At 48.7% G+C, this 15,297-nt stretch overlaps 1 protein-coding gene across 1 annotated transcript; it reads left to right on the forward strand.

Moving 5' to 3' along the window:
- Positions 1–1,902: 1,902 nt before the first annotated feature.
- Positions 1,903–11,278, forward strand: GLMP (glycosylated lysosomal membrane protein). The gene is made up of 7 exons (XM_028710298.2): positions 1,903–2,044; positions 5,514–5,771; positions 6,007–6,204; positions 7,105–7,323; positions 8,601–8,878; positions 9,436–9,585; positions 10,529–11,278. The coding sequence occupies exons 1-7, from the start codon at positions 1,955–1,957 to the stop codon at positions 10,602–10,604; spliced, it is 1,269 nt and encodes a 422-aa protein (XP_028566131.2). The 5' UTR covers positions 1,903–1,954; the 3' UTR covers positions 10,605–11,278.
- Positions 11,279–15,297: the final 4,019 nt, after the last annotated feature.

The following is a 15,297-nucleotide window of genomic DNA, read 5'->3' on the forward strand; positions in this document are numbered from 1 at the left end:
TGTATGATATTTTAGTGGGGTTTTGGTTTCTATGGAAGCCGCCCAGAGTGGCTGGGGAAACCCAGCCAGATGGGCGGGGTACAAATAATAAATTATTATTATTATTATTATTATTATTATTATTATTATTATTATTATTATTATTATTATATAGAGACCCTGTTCTTCATGCAACATACAAAAACTACTGGACATAAAACTGTTACCAAATGCGTTTTGACCCTCAAGTGTTCCTTAGTGGTCCTAATTGCATATATATACCTACATCCAGTTTGGCGTGAACTTCAGATGTTGGGAAACAATGTACAAACATCCCAGAAACCAATTGGTAGCCACTACAGTCAGCCCAGGATCAGTATAATATGCTCAAACTGTCTTGCCCCTGGAGAGCAATCTGGCCACTGAATTCTGCACTTGCTGAAGTTTCCAAACTCTTCAGAGGCATACCATGTAAAAACCATATAAACAAGTTTAAAACACATCATGTACTCTTAATTACCTGTATAGGCCTGGCGGAATAGAAAACTTCAAAGGCATTTAAAAGTTGAAACAGAAGGTGCCTGCTGCATCTTCATTGATGAGTATCCCACAATACTAGGCTTGATCTCTGCAGATGGTGACAGCAGTCACGAAATTAAAAGACGCCTGCTCCTTGGAAGAAAGGCGATGGCAAACCTAGACAACATATTAAAAAGCAGAGACATCACTTTGCCAACAAAGGTCCGTATAGTTAAAGCCATAGTTTTCCCAGTAGTAATGTATGGAAGTGAGAGCTGGACCATAAAGAAGGCTGATCGCCGAAGAATTGATGCTTTTGAATTATGGTGCTGGAGGAGACTCTTGAGAGTCCCATGGACTGCAAGAAGATCAAACGCATCCATTCTTAAGGAAATTAGCCCTGGGTGCTCACTGGAAGGACAGATCATGAAGCTGAGGCTCCAATACTTTGGCCACCTCATGAGAAGAGAAGACTCGCTGGAAAAGACCCTGATGTTAGGAAAGAAGGAGGGCACAAGGAGAAGGGGACGACAGAGGACGAGATGGTTGGACAGTGTTCTTGAAGCGACAAACATGAGTCTGACCAAGCTGCGGGAGGCATTGGAAAACAGAGGTCCCTGGCGTGCTCTGGTCCATGGGGTCACGAAGAGTCGGACACGACTAAACAAGTAAACAACAAAGCTGATAAAATTAAAGGCTGTTTCTTCTTTGCAAATGAGCCTCACCAACTTAGGGAATGGCCAGTGATGCTCCTGCTGATGATCTCTGATGGAGCTGGGGTATATATAAGGTAACCTAGACCTAAGTTCAGGACTTTGTAAACTAATCTGGCTTGGTAGAAGATAGGCAGCCAGACAAAGATATCCCATGTTCTTGGCCAGATGCCCCCACCAGCAGTCTGGCACCAGCTGCAGCTTCTGAACTAGACCCAAGGGCAGCCCCACATCAAGCACATTACAAGTAGTCCAGCCTTGACGTTACCAATGCATGGAATACAGTGATCAGGCTCTCCCTGCCCAGGAACAGCTCTAGCTGAGAACCTGGCAAAGCCATCCAAGTTGGTGCCTCCAGTGGCAGCAACCTCCATAGCTTGTGAACTATGTGAAGGACTTTATTTTACATATAAAGTTGCTTCCAACAGAATACAGAAAAGACAGCGAAAAAACAGGCTTTTGGGGGAGGCATTTGGTTAGCCATTGTGAGGCCAGGATGTGGGATGGATGGCCCTTTGAACATGCACCATGGCCCTGTTATTCTGGTCCACAAGCCTCCGTGCTTTTCCTTCTGCTGCAAGAATCCGGGTTCCGTTCCATTCTCTCCCAAGAAAAGAAACCCAGCAAGCCGACTCCTCCACGCAGCGGCCCCTTTAAGAGCCTCCTCCCTTTTTAAGAATGAACCGGAATGATCAGCTGCAGGCGTCACGTGGTCTTGCAGCCCAGGCAGTTGGAGGAGCGACATGCTGGCAGGCGGCGGCGGCTGGGTCTGGCTGCCCCTCCTGTGGCTGGTGGGGAGCTGGGCAGGGGATCCCGCCGGGTATAAGAGGAAGGTAGGACGGCCCAGGGGCCGGTGGGTGGATGCCCTCCTTGGAGGAGATTTATTTCTCAGGGATGTTTGAGGGCTGGGTGAGGTCAGCCGCTGCCAGCCTGGGCTGGCTCATGGTGGCTGGGGCTGATGGGAGCTGTAGTCCAAAACATCTGGTGTAGGGGCAGGTTGGCAAAGGCTAGGAGCCTCGGGAACTGCCTTATGCAGAGTCAGAGCATTGGTTTATCTAGCTTAGTGTTGCCAGCACTGACTGGCAGCAGCAGCTCTCCTGGGTTCTGACCAGGGGACACTCCCAGCCCTACCTGCCTTATACTGACTCAGACCATGCTCTATCTAGCTCAGTATTGTCTACACTGACTGGCAGCCATGGTTCTCCAGGATTTGTGGCAGGAAGTCTATTCCATCCCTACCTGGAGATGATGTTGGGGATTGAATTTAGGAGCTTTTAACATACAACCCAGGTGCTCTCCCACTGAGCTGTAGCTCCTTCTAGTATCATGGGAAGTTGCCTTATACCAAGTCCGACCATTGGTCCATCTAGCTCAGTATTGCATGCACCGGTTGGCAGTGGCATTCCGGGGTTTCAGGCAAGGATTCTATTCCAACCCTACCTGGAGATGCTATTGGGGATCGTACCTGGGATCTTCTGCATGCAAAGCAAATGCTCTCCAGCCTTTCTCAACCTGTGGGTCCCCGGATGTTGTTGAACTACAACTCCCATCACCCCTAGCTAGCAAGGCCAGAGCTCAGGGATGATGGAAGTAGTAGTCCAACAACATCTGGGGACCCACAGGTTGAGAACCGCTGCGAGTCTACCCACTGAGGTGCAGATGACCCTGATAAATGTTCTGTACCCCGAGAATGGGGTGTCCCTGTGGTCGCTCAGGTGTTGTTGGGCTCCATCGCCCATCCGCCTGGCAATGTAGTTCAGCAACACCTGAAGCTTTATTTTTACATGATAATTTACACTTATTATATTTTATTTTTTCTGTTACGCTTGTTGAAGGAAAGGAAAGTGGGGGGCAGGAGAGAGAACGACCAGTGAAGATGAGAAAAACAGGAAGAGAGAGGAAAACTGTGCTGTGTTGTGGGTGGATTTTAGGACTAGGGGATTTCCATGTGGGTTTCAACCATTTCAAAGACTAATCCCAACTTTGAATCTTGTTCTGCCAAATGGGAGCCAGTTGTTGTTTTTTAACCACTGTGTTTTTTTATGAGTTCCAAATCCTTGCTCCGTCATAAAGCCCTGCAAGATTCCTCTTGGGGGTAGTCACCATTTCTGTTTTATATTTTAATCCTCCTTCCTCTCAGTTGCTCAGGAAGGCATGGTTTCCCCTCTGTGTTATCCTCACAGCATCCGTGTAAGGTAGGGCAAGGCAGAATTTAAGTGCCTGGGCCACAGAGGTCACCCAGTGAGCTTCATGGCTCAGTGGGGATTTGAACCCGTAGCCTGACACTCAGTCCACTAAACAAGTCCACCTCTTAGCCTGGCCCACCTCGTAAGGTTGTTGTGAGGGTGAGATGGAAGCAGAGCCATACATCTGCCACCTTGAGCTTCCTGGGAGGAAGTGTGGGGTTAAAATACAAAAAAAAGGATGCATGTGCATGTTTTTAAAATGGCAGATCCAATCTTGTAAGCTGGGATTCACAACTAAACCAAGACTCTGAGCTTTTTGAAGACAGTGTGTTCCTGCGTTGTCTGATTTTTGCCTCCCAAAAATCTTGCGCCAGGGCCAAATCTGACTCCTGGGAATCTCAGCTTGTTCCTCTGATCTCTGGATGGGGCACCAGTGTGTTAGACTTCTCTGGTGCCCTGTTTTTTATACTGAGGGTGAGGAGATCAACAGGGGTCCCAAGCAGGAGTTTCAGACTCTCAAATCCTGCCTTTGGCCTGTGAAAAATATGTAGGTGTGCATTGGTATTCCCTGCTTAGAAGCCAGTTCAGGAGTCTGTAGGGATTTTTCTCCTGGTGAGACACTACCACCAAGTTGCAAAGTTAGGGAATCAAATCTGTTCATTTCCTGTCAGTGTTTGGGGGTGTAATAAAACCCACATTCCAACCTCATTGCCTGCTTTCCCACTCTAAGCTGCTTGGGCTGAGGCAAATTACAGGTATGTTTGTGTTAAAAAAAAATACTTTTTTATTGACCTTTTTAAAACCAAGGCCCAAAATGCACTGCACTAAAAATACAAGGAAGGAAAATGGTGATCTTCCCTTAGTTCCACAATCACTTTTGGTTTCACAGTACATTAATATTTTTTAAAATAGAGATTTGTCCTTATTTGCTGGGCTAACAGTGCCTCAGAAAGAAGAGTAATAAACCCTGTCCTGGACTGCCTTTCTCAATATGGTTAGAAGTTCTTTTCTTTAACTTCTAAAAGTTGTCAACCCTAGAATAAGTTTTTAGTGAGCTGATAAGTAAGGCAAGTATTAATTGCTTTTCAGTTATGTAATACTTTCAGTTCGTTCTTTTTTTTACAGTGGGAATTAGATATGCTGATCTGGTCATATTTCAGTGTTTTGAAATGGCCATTGCCAGCCAGCTGCCCTCCAGTTGTTTTGACAAAGGCAGGAGGGATTTGCAATTCAAAACTTCTAGATCCTAAGTTGGCATTGGATTGTAGTTTCCTTTGAAAATAAACTAAATGAAGCTCAAAACACTCTCTTCTCTGACAGTTCTCTACACCTTGGGAGGGATTTTTGCGTGCCCTCTATCCCCACCCAGCACTGGCGTGAGTCTCCCAGAAGATTGCCCAGATGTTGAGTGTTGGACTAAAACCCTGGGCAAGACCAGGATTCGAATCCGCACTCAGCTATGAAGCTCATTAGGTGACCTTGGGCCAGTCACTGCTTCTCTCAACCTAACCTACCTCACAGGGTTGTTGTGCGGATAAAAATGGGGAGGAGGAGAGGACAATGTATGCCATTTCCTACTCCTTGGAAGAAAGAAGGTGGGATGCAATAAATAAATAAGTGAAACACTCTTAGGCCACAGGTAATGAAAAGCCCATAAGGGACCACAGAGCCTAGGACTTTCCGATCAGATGGTCAGCGGTTCGAATCCCCGCGACGGGGTGAGCTCCCGTTGCTCGGTCCCTGCTCCTGCCAACCTAGCAGTTCGAAAGCACGTCAAAGTGCAAGTAGATAAATAGGTACCACTCCGGTGGGAAGGTAAAACGCTGTTTCCGTATGCTGCTCTGGTTAGCCAGAAGTGGCTCAGTCATGCTGGCCACATGACCCGGAAGCTGTATGCCGGCTCCCTCGGCCAATAGAGCGAGATGAGCGCTGCAACCCCAGAGTCGCCTGCGACTGGACCTAACGGTCAGGGGTCCCTTTACCCTTTACCTAATGAAAAGCCCAAGGCCTGGCAAATAAGAAGTGTTTATGCCTGGTGCCTAAAGATACGTAATGACGACTTTGCCCGGCGTTTGTGAAGCAGATTTAACACCCTGGTGGGGACGCCCATTTCCAGGTCTCCCTGGAGTATAACCCGGGCTGGAACAGCTCTGCCGTGAACCTCCTGCACGTCCGGGCGGTGGGTCTCAACGACACCATCCATTATGTCTGGAGTACCATCGGGGCACCCACTGTGTTGCTGGTCTACACAAGAAGCCAGAGCAGTGGTCTCCACGTCAACTGGACCCGGCTCCTCTCCCCCTCGCCCTCCGGAGCCATCCAGGTCGAGCCAGCTGGAAGCGTTTTGTATTCCATGGCTGTCATCTTTTCCAAGGTAAGCTTGGGGGGCTGCAGAGTCTGAAATGAAGGCAGGAGGTGGTGTGTGGGGTCATCCAAGTGGGGTGGAACGAGAATGGCAGCAGTGGGGAGAAAAGGGGTGTGAATATAGCTGCTCCAGGACGTTGGGCATCATCTGGCTAGCCACTATGAGAACACGGTGCTGGGCTAGATGGGGCCTACTTTGGCCTAATCCAGCTGGGCTCATCCTACATTAACACGGATGTTTCTAGGTGTTTGAGTACAACGGTACAAAGACCTCGGATCTCTCCAAAGCTAATGCAAGCAGCTTCTACCCCACCTATGATTTGGCCAACTTCACCTGGGACAGCCTTGATGGCCAGCTGAACGAGACTACTTTGACAGCGACGTTTCAGGGGGTTGGCCCCGACTCTGGAGGAACCTTCCGGAACGGAAGCATCTCCTTCCAGGTAAAAAAGGGCGTGGCTTCCCCTCCGACAGGTCAGAGAGCCAGTCGCTGCGTGTTGTCATGACAGGCTGTTGCAAATCATGCCATGTATCTAATCAGTGATGCAAGGTGGATTTTTTCTCTCTTTGACAATGGATGGGTGTCAGTTGCAAATAAATATAAGGCGGCTTCGTTGTTGTTTTTTTCAAACTTGGTTCGCTAGATGCAAGTCAAATAAACATGCTAAATTACATCACTTTTTCGGGAGGGCATGGGGAACATCTGTGGCTGCGCATAGTTAAACTATGGCACTCGCTGCCACGGGAGTCAGGGATGGTCACCAATTTGGATGGCTTTGAAAGAGGATTTGACAGATTCATGGAGGAGAAAGCTATCAATGGCTACTAGCCGTAATGACTATAGTCTGTCTCCATACTTGGAGGCAGCAAAGCTTATGAATACTAGCTATGGAAACCACAGGAGTGGAGAAGGCTCTTGTGCTCAGGTGCTGCTTTTGGGTTTCCCACAATAATAATTTATTACTTATACCCCGCCCATCTGGCCAGGCCTCTCCAGCCATAATGGGCATCTGGTTGGCCACTGTGGGAACAGGATGCTGGACTAGATGGGCCACTGGCCTGATCCAGCAGGTTCTTCTTAAGAGAAATACAAGGAATGGAAGGAGGGTTGGGGAACCTTTGGCCCTCCATATCCAGCCCCCATTGTCTCCATTGGCCATACTGTTTGGGCCTCATTGGCAGTCCAAAGATACACCTGGACAGCTGTGGCTTCTCCCCCCTGGGCTGTTTTTATCCAGCTGTGCCACAGCGCGTCTCTCACAACTGCAGGGCATGCACTGTGAGACTCTCTTGCCTAACCAGCCAACTTTCCACCGTTGGCGGTCCCCATCGCTGCTCCCCAGGTGACGGCGTACGAAGAGACCAGCCGCGACGGCCCGCTTCCGCGTCTCCTGCACACGGCCAACAGCTCCAAGGTGGACTTTGTCATGCGCGGGGTCGCTCCTCGGGGCAACCGCTCTCGCTTTGCGCTGGAGATCGTCACCGTGGAGGAGAGAGGCGGGCAGAAGCAGCTGGAATCCACCCGCTCGATCGACGACGAGTATACGCCAACCATATTCGAGGTAATCCCGCTGCTGGGGTATGAAACGTGCAGAAAGGGTGCCTCTGAAACGCGTGCAGAGTGTCATTTCCTAGCCACGCTTAGCTCCAAGTAATGAGGTTAGGAAAAGGGGCTTCTGGCTTAAGAGGGTACCAGGGAGGGAGGTATTAGCCCTAAAATCCCAAACTGAGGTTGGATGGCCATCGGCCAGGGATTCCTTAGCTGTGATTCCTGCATCGCAGGGCGTTGGGACTAGAGGGCTCTTGGGTCCCCTTCTACCTCTATGATTTCTCTTGCCTGGAAATTATTTATTTACCGTATTTTTCCACGTATAACATGCCCCCATGTATAAGACGACCCCTATTTTTTGGGACTCCAAATTGAGGATATGGGGGGGAGATTGCCCACAGTTGTTGAGCTTTTGGGGGGGGGGAGTATTGCTAACAATTGCTCACCCGCCTGACTGCCACTGCCAATCCCACGCATCGATGAAGCCACCAATCACCTGCCCGCTCGCCACCAGCAGTTGCTAATCTCCCGCCCAAATGCCGCAGCAGCAAATCGCCAGCAGACCTTGCCGCAGCCACCAATCACCAGACCAAACGCCAGTGACAATGTCCTGCTAGTGGCAGCCACCAGTTGCCCGTCCCACCTCAGCACTATCCGTGTATAAGATGACCCCCAATTTTTAGCATTTTTTATAATAAATAAAACCTCGTCTTATACACAGAAAAATACAGTACATAAATAGACCACCATTTCCTACAAGGATCTCAGGGTGGCATACAGGCTCCTTCTGCTTCATTCTGTTGTTACAACAGTTCTGTGAGGTAGGTTAGAGAGAGAGAGGCAGACAGACAGACACAAACAGAGTGAGCAATTGCCCCAAGTTGACTAATTATTATTATTAGTAGTAATAGTAGTACCCTGCCTATCTGACTCGGTTGCTCCAGTGGTATCATTACACTTTAAATCAGGCGTAGGCAACCTAAGGCCCGGGGACTGGATGCGGCCCAATTGCCGCCTCAGTCCAGCCCACAGACGGTCCAGGAATCAGTGTGTTTTTACATGAGTAGAATGCGTCCTTTTATTTAAAATGCATCTCTGGGTTATTTGTGGGGCACAGGAATTCGTTCATTTCCCCCCCCCCCCCTTCAAAATATAGTCCAGCCCACCACATGGTCTGAGGGACGGTGGACCGGCACACAGCTGAAAAAGATTGCTGGCCCCTGCTTTAAATGTATGGTGTGAATGTGACCCTAATTTCACGACTGCCTGCTTTTCCTTTCCTTGGAACAGATGGCCCAGCTGGTTTCTGTCCCCCACAACGACAGCGCTGGGTTCAGCTTCCTCCAATGGAAGACGGCAGCGTACAGCGCCTTGCAGCCCAAGCGGGAAGACACTGTCCACTGCGAGTATTACCAGCTGGAGACGGAGAATCGCACGGTTCCTCGGCCTAGCATAGCCCACGCCTACTTTGGGGAAGAGCTGGAGGTCCACAACGGCGTGGCCGCCATCAACATCTCCTTTGGCAGCGAGGACAGCGAGGCCTACCAAGAAAAGAGCTACCTGAGCTGGTGAGAAGCGGTCTTGGGGGGCTAGGTTTCTTTTCCCTGCGTAAAAAACAGGTGTGGAAAAGGAGGCCCCTCTTAACCCCTACGCCACACGGACAGTGGATGGAGAAGCAAGACCATAAGTTGAGGTAAAGGTAAAGGGACCCCTGACCATTAGGTCCAGTCATGGACGACTCTGGGGTTGCGGCACTCATCTTGCCTTACTGGCCGAGGGAGCCGGCGTTTGTCCACAGACAGTTTTTCCAGGTCATGTGGCCAGCATGACTAAGCCGCTTCTGGCGAACCAGAGCAGCGCACGGAAATGCCGTTTACCTTCCCGCCGCAGTGGTACCTATTTATCTACTTGCACTTTGATGTGCTTTCGAACTGCTAGGTTGGCAGGAGCAGGGGCCGAGCAACGGGAGCTCACCCCGTCGCGGGGATTCGAACCGCCGACCTTCCGATCAGCAAGCCCTGGGCTCTGTGGTTTAACCCACAGCGCCACCCGCGTCCCATATAAGTTGAGGTATTGGCTAACAATTTCTCTTCTCTCCCCCCACCCCTCCTGTCACCCCTTCCAGGTCTGCGTTGATTGGCTTCGGCGAGCCCCCTAAGGACGGGTTCTCCCCCCTCGTGATCGCAATCCTCGCAGTGGGGCTGGGGACTCCAGTGCTGCTCCTGGTGGGGGGCAGCATCACTGTCCTCGTCTCTCGGAAGAAGCCCTATTCAGAGTACGAACCCATCAACTGATTGTTGTCAGTGGACAGTTGCCCTCAGCGGCTTAGCCAAACTGGCTTCTGGTAGCTTAATTCCAGAGGCGTTTCATGCAGCTGTTTCTGGGGAATGTTTCCTTCAGGGGGATGTCTCAGTGGCTTAATTTATCTCCTGGTGAAGATGCTCTGGTCTGCTAACTATGTTTGGGTACCCTCAGTAGATGGATGGTGCTACCTGGTGGGGTCACTTGCATTGTCCCCCACCTGTATTCTCTTGTGGAGGGAGGAGGGATGTGCGTTTCAATAGTTTGGCTGCTTATCAGGATCACTCCCCAGAAGTTTTCCTTCCTACCACTTGAAGTTACTGTCACTTGGAAGACTCTACTGTGATATGTGCAGTTCTCACTATTCCAGAGGCACAGGGGTGTTTACAATGGGACAGGGAATGTGTGGACCATTAGACATACTTGGACTCCAGCTGCTGTCGTCATCCCTGACCAAGGGCTGCTGGGAGTTGGAGTCTGTCAGCATCTCGAGGGCTGCAAGTTCCCGGTCCCTGGTTTACGGTGCCCATTCCCCAAAGCGGGTTCTGTGGTTTTTCTTTCGCTGGGTGACGCTGGAGAGGCTGAATTGTCTTTTCATTTCCCCCGCCAAACACCCTGTGATAAGCTTTGGGGAGGGGTAGTATTTTGGGTCCTCAGTTTCCTCAGACATTCACTTTCTTACCCTCTCAAAAAGATAACGGCGTCTTTGCACTGCATTGCATCATCAACAATCTCTTGACCAGACATCTTCCCAAAGATACGTTCTGCCTTTCATTTTTTTAAAAAAAAGCATTGTCTTGTTTTCAGTGGGTTACATTTACAAAGTACTGTTTTTTAAAAAAAAATATTGCTGAAATGCCTCCTACAGTTGCCAACTTCTTTTCCAATTGAGGCTCCTCTGTATTATTTTTTTAAAGGGAACAGAGCTTTCCCCTGGTGGAGCCCTTCCGAGATGGTGGAGGCTGCAGCTGTTTCTCTTGCTGTGCAATATAATGATGGTGGCGATGATTTGAACAGCTATATCCTTTGGTTCTCTCTCTCTCCGTGATACAGCTGTCAAATGTGGGAAGGGAAGCTGGCAACCCGTTTGTCTTTTCCCCCCACAAAAAGGGTAAGCCACTGTTGTTGTGTTTACAGGCTAACGGCCATGAAACAAAGGACAAATTGCACTATTGACTGTTAAGTAATGCACCTTTTTCTTATTCTGGAAGTTAGGGTCAGAAAACCAGGACACCCCAAAATTGTTGAGCTTTTTTTAAAAAGGAAATCTCCGAAACTGTTGAGGTCAATTGTCAGAGGACCGCTAAGAAGAGCCAGTTCGGAAGCTCTCGTTTGAAGCGAGAAGGGCTTCCATTTGGGCTGCGTGGACATCTTTTGGTGTTGGTAAGGGGAAACCAATTCTGATTCCTTCTTTGGTGTGAAGCAGCACAGCACAGCCTAAGGGAAATCTCCCCAACCTGGTGCCTTCTGGATGTTGTTCAACCCAGCCAGCACGGCCAATACTCAGGGATGATGGGAAATGTAGTTCAGCAATATCTGAAGGGCAGCAGGTTGGGGAAGGTAGGTCATGGGGAGGTTTCATTTGCAGAGGTTGTCGGGGAGTTTATGTGCATTTCCAGCTGCCACTTGTCTCTTTTGGACCAATTAAAGATTATTTTGTTTTGGAATTGGTTTTGTGTGGTTTCTGTAGGCTAATGCCTCTTCCTTTCGGAGCTAAATTTAGGGAGGTAAAGAATCGTTTTTTAATTTTCAATATTAGTATGTGGTCGTTTTTTAAACCCTTTCTGTTTAAGGAAAGGTCAAAGGTCAGCCGCCTATTCATCTTTTGTTGTGTTTCCATAGAGTGACTGTGTGAAACAGTGGAATCTACATGTTTTTCACTTCTGCCATTACTGTTCCTGGTTTTGCAATCCTCTGGCTGGCTTCCTGCCACCCGCCTCTGCAAACTGCCAATCCCACTTCCTGTGCTCTTCTTGGGCCTGCATGGGATTGTGCAATGCAGGCAGCACTGATAACAGGCATCCTCCTAAGCCTGAGTTCTTCCTGGATCTTCCTCGTCCTCATCGCTGGTCTCTTTTTCAGGTAGCCTGCTTCTGTTGCCATTTCTCCACCCTGCTTGCTCTCTTGCTCCAGGACAGAAATGGGAATAAGCATGAGGGCAAGAGCAGAGCCTCTTGGCTAGGGCTGCTTTTGTTGCTGTTGTCGAGAAATCACACTAGCAGTAGTAATTGCAAAGATAGCAAATGATCCGCAGAGGCTGGATTATCTTTGCTGTTACAAAGCTATATACAAAACTTAGCTTAGCTTCCTTGCCCTGCTGGTGTCACCCTGAACTGATTCCCCACCCCCATACAACCATGTCTAAAATCACTTTGGTTCCTTCTGCCTTGGCTGCTGTCATTTATTTATTTTGTAAAATTGATTGTAAAAGGACGCCCTCAAACCAGTTTACAAGAAATAAAATAATAATAAATTTGCCATTAAGAAGAATTAACCAATAATTTAAAACTTCTAGAAAGTTAATAAACTAGAGAATAAAACTCACATCAACTTTCTAAACACTGTATCAGCATAGGCTTGCAGTGAGTCCTATTGTTTATGTGCTGCATGAAAAAAGTACTTTTTCATCTCTCCTGACATTTCCCTTCCTGCCCCCGACACCCAAAAAACACCCGATGAGCAAAAAACAACCCATTACACAGTCACTGCTGCTGTGTAAGCAAATTGGCACTTTTGTGGTGAGCTGTTGGTCACAGACACATGGTGAGCTCTGACACCCTATCCCTACTTCTGCTTGCTTCTCATGGGAGCAAAACTGAGCAGTTTCTTTCCAGGGGCACAAACCTTCCAAGTGTGCCCGTTTCCACCAACTGCTGCCTGCCGAGGCATGTTCAGATTTCAACAACCAGTTTAGGAGGGAGCTGTTCTCTCAAGATCTCCAAAGAGTTATTGCAGCGCATACGTCAGGCAATAATAATAATAATAATAGTAACAGAGAGGTGGTGTGCAAGCCTTAGTCAGGAAAACATCATACTTGTACAATACCTCCAAATTAAATGGATATCGCCTCTGCTTCCCAAAAGCAGAAGCTTTCATTGTGCCCACTATGAAACAGAACTGCAGAATTGTAAGACACCCAAAGGGTCGTCTAGTACAGGCTTCCTCAACCTCAGCCCTCCAGATGTTTTTGGCCTACAACTCCCATGATCCCTAGCTAGCAGGACCAGTGGTCAGAGATGATGGGGATTGTAGTCTCAAAACATCTGGAGGGCCGAGGTTGAGGACGCCTGGGCTAGTCTAACCACCTGCAATGCAGGAATAGGATAACTAAGGGTGCTAGCATTTGCTTAAAAATAATATCCTTGGACTTCTGGTCTGCCTACAGAACAGAATGGCAGCGTGAAACAGGTTGTCTTGTCGACAGACAACCGTTTCAGGCTATTTGGATCTGTAGAGGAAGTGCCAGGGCTAGGCGCTCCCCTGGAAAAAAACAACCATGGAAGAGTGGGGTCTCGAGGGGATCAGCTGAGCAGTGGGGGCGGGGGGGGGGGAGAAGCATTTGCTTAAAAAGAATATCCTTCATGATTTAACCATCATTAACTATACAATGGCATAGTTGTGACCAGTACAATAGACACACAAATAGAAAATGATAATAAATAACATAGGTTATGTAATATTCTTAAAATATACAAGTGCCCTCAATTCAAAGTGTATCATCCAAAAATAGAGAAATTGCATTATTTCTCCTATATAGATGATATTACATGCCTGCCAGGTTGCAAAGTGAATTTACCAGCCGCTTGCTGGAGAGGATTTAAGGGACGGGGAGGATGTTGCCATATGGGGTGGCAATGCCTAGCAGCACAAGATTTATGGGTAAAGGTCCTAGCTCCTCCATAGCACCACACGTTATCCCTCCAGACCCATGTTTAGCATTGCCATCACTTCCCCCCACCTGAGAAAACTCTGCAAAATGTGTTATATAAGGACCTAATGATCCACCTAGTAACAGCAACTAGGTTGGAATTTGTCTGGCTTTGGAGACAGCATTCCCACTTCACCTTGAAGGTTAGCAGCTATAGAAAAAGTCACGTCACCAACATGAGCAGTTTGGAAAGCTCTGGCTTAGGAAAAACAAATGGTTTTTAAAATGAGATTTATCACAGCATGAGTCAAAGACAAGTGTTCCACAAACAACTGGGCCTCCTTTAAAGGCTTTCACATTCCGAGATGGAGGTTTGGAGCAGCTGTATCTCTAGAGCACACAGTCCATGTACATCATCAACAGCAGCCTCAGAAGGATCTCGGAAGCCTCTGCAGAGGTGTTGCCACTTGCCGGAGGGAGCTTCCTGGGATGCGGGTGGCGCTGCGGGTTAAACCACAGAGCTTAGGACTTGGCAATCAGAAGGTCAGTGGTTCGAATCCCTGCGATGGGGTGAGCTCCCATTGCTTGGTCCCTGCGCCTGCCAACCTAGCAGTTCGAAAGCACGTCAAAGTGCAAGTAGATAAATAGGTACCACTCCGGTAGGAAGGTAAACGGTGTTTCCGTGCACTGCTCTGGTTCGCCAGAAGCGGCTTAGTCATGCCGGCCACATGGCCCGGAAGCTGTACGCCAGCTGCCTTGGCCAATAAAGCAAGATGAGCACCGCAACCCCAGAGTCGACCACAATGGGACCTAATGGTCAGGGGCCCCTTTACCTTTACCTATGCAAGAGAAGCATCCTGGAAGGAGAGGTGCCTCCTGGCTGCCACTGGGTGCGGCATCTCAGAAATCCAAGACATAGGAAGAGCCCTGCTAGATCAGGTTAACAGCCCAAGTAGCCCAGCATCCAGTTCTGACAGCGACCAACCAGGTGTCCCCAACGGGACCTTAGTACCCTCTCCTGTAGCCTCCGGCAAATGGTACCTTGAAGGCAGTTGAAGAGGCAATCAAGTCCCCGCTGACCAATGTTTAACTGAAGGGTTGACAGGTCAGGAACGTCCCAGATCCTGAGACTTCAAGACTCAAACCTGAGACCAAGGGGTGGCCCCTGTCATGGGGGAAGCCCCTGTGGTTCTTCCTCTGCATTTCCTCCTGTCACTGAACCCTGGAGACGGAGGTTGATTGGGAGAGAGGAGGCAGGAGTAAAGGTTGGAGAGCCCCTTTCCCAAGAGTCTGTGCAATAACTGGCAGAGACGGAGGTTAATTGGGAGAGGGGAGGGAAAGGGTAGACCACCACCCCATAGTGTCTGTGCAATAATTTGCAGCCAGGTCCTGCTGGGCTGAAGCTTGCTATCTGCATGCACAGTCCCCCTTTTTATGCTTTTTTATTAATTGCACTCTTGTTCACTTGGAGATCCAAGCCTTCCCTCTGCCACTTAGCGGGGTTCAGGCAAACCTGGAGACTTCAGACCAGTCTTGGAGATCCAGTAACCCAATTCTATTCTACCTCTGGCTTTGGCTTTGGCTAGCTTTGGACTGGGACACTGATCTCTCTGACCAGGCAAACTTCACAGCCCAAATTTTTGTTGGCTGGAAGCATGCCTCATATCCAGGTTTTCCTATGAATCTATGTGCCCGTTGGGCCATCTGACAAGGAATCAATGGATTCAAATGACAAGAAAGGAAACACCAAACATCAAGAACAACTTTCTGGTGGCAAGAGCTATTCAGCAGCTTAATGGACTTCCTCGGAAGGTGGCA

Source organism: Podarcis muralis, chromosome 16 (assembly GCF_964188315.1).
Source record: "Podarcis muralis chromosome 16, rPodMur119.hap1.1, whole genome shotgun sequence".
In the NCBI taxonomy this organism is placed as follows: Eukaryota; Metazoa; Chordata; class Lepidosauria; order Squamata; family Lacertidae; genus Podarcis; species Podarcis muralis.

Coding starts and splice junctions, on each gene's coding strand:
- GLMP (XM_028710298.2), top strand. CDS start 1,955: ATGCTGGCAGGCGGCGGCGGCTGGGTCTGGCTGCCCCTCCTGTGGCTG. Junction 6,205..7,104: donor ACGGAAGCATCTCCTTCCAG/GTAAAAAAGGGC, acceptor GCTGCTCCCCAG/GTGACGGCGTACGAAGAGAC. Junction 9,586..10,528: donor CGGAAGAAGCCCTATTCAGA/GTACGAACCCAT, acceptor ATTTTTTTAAAG/GGAACAGAGCTTTCCCCTGG.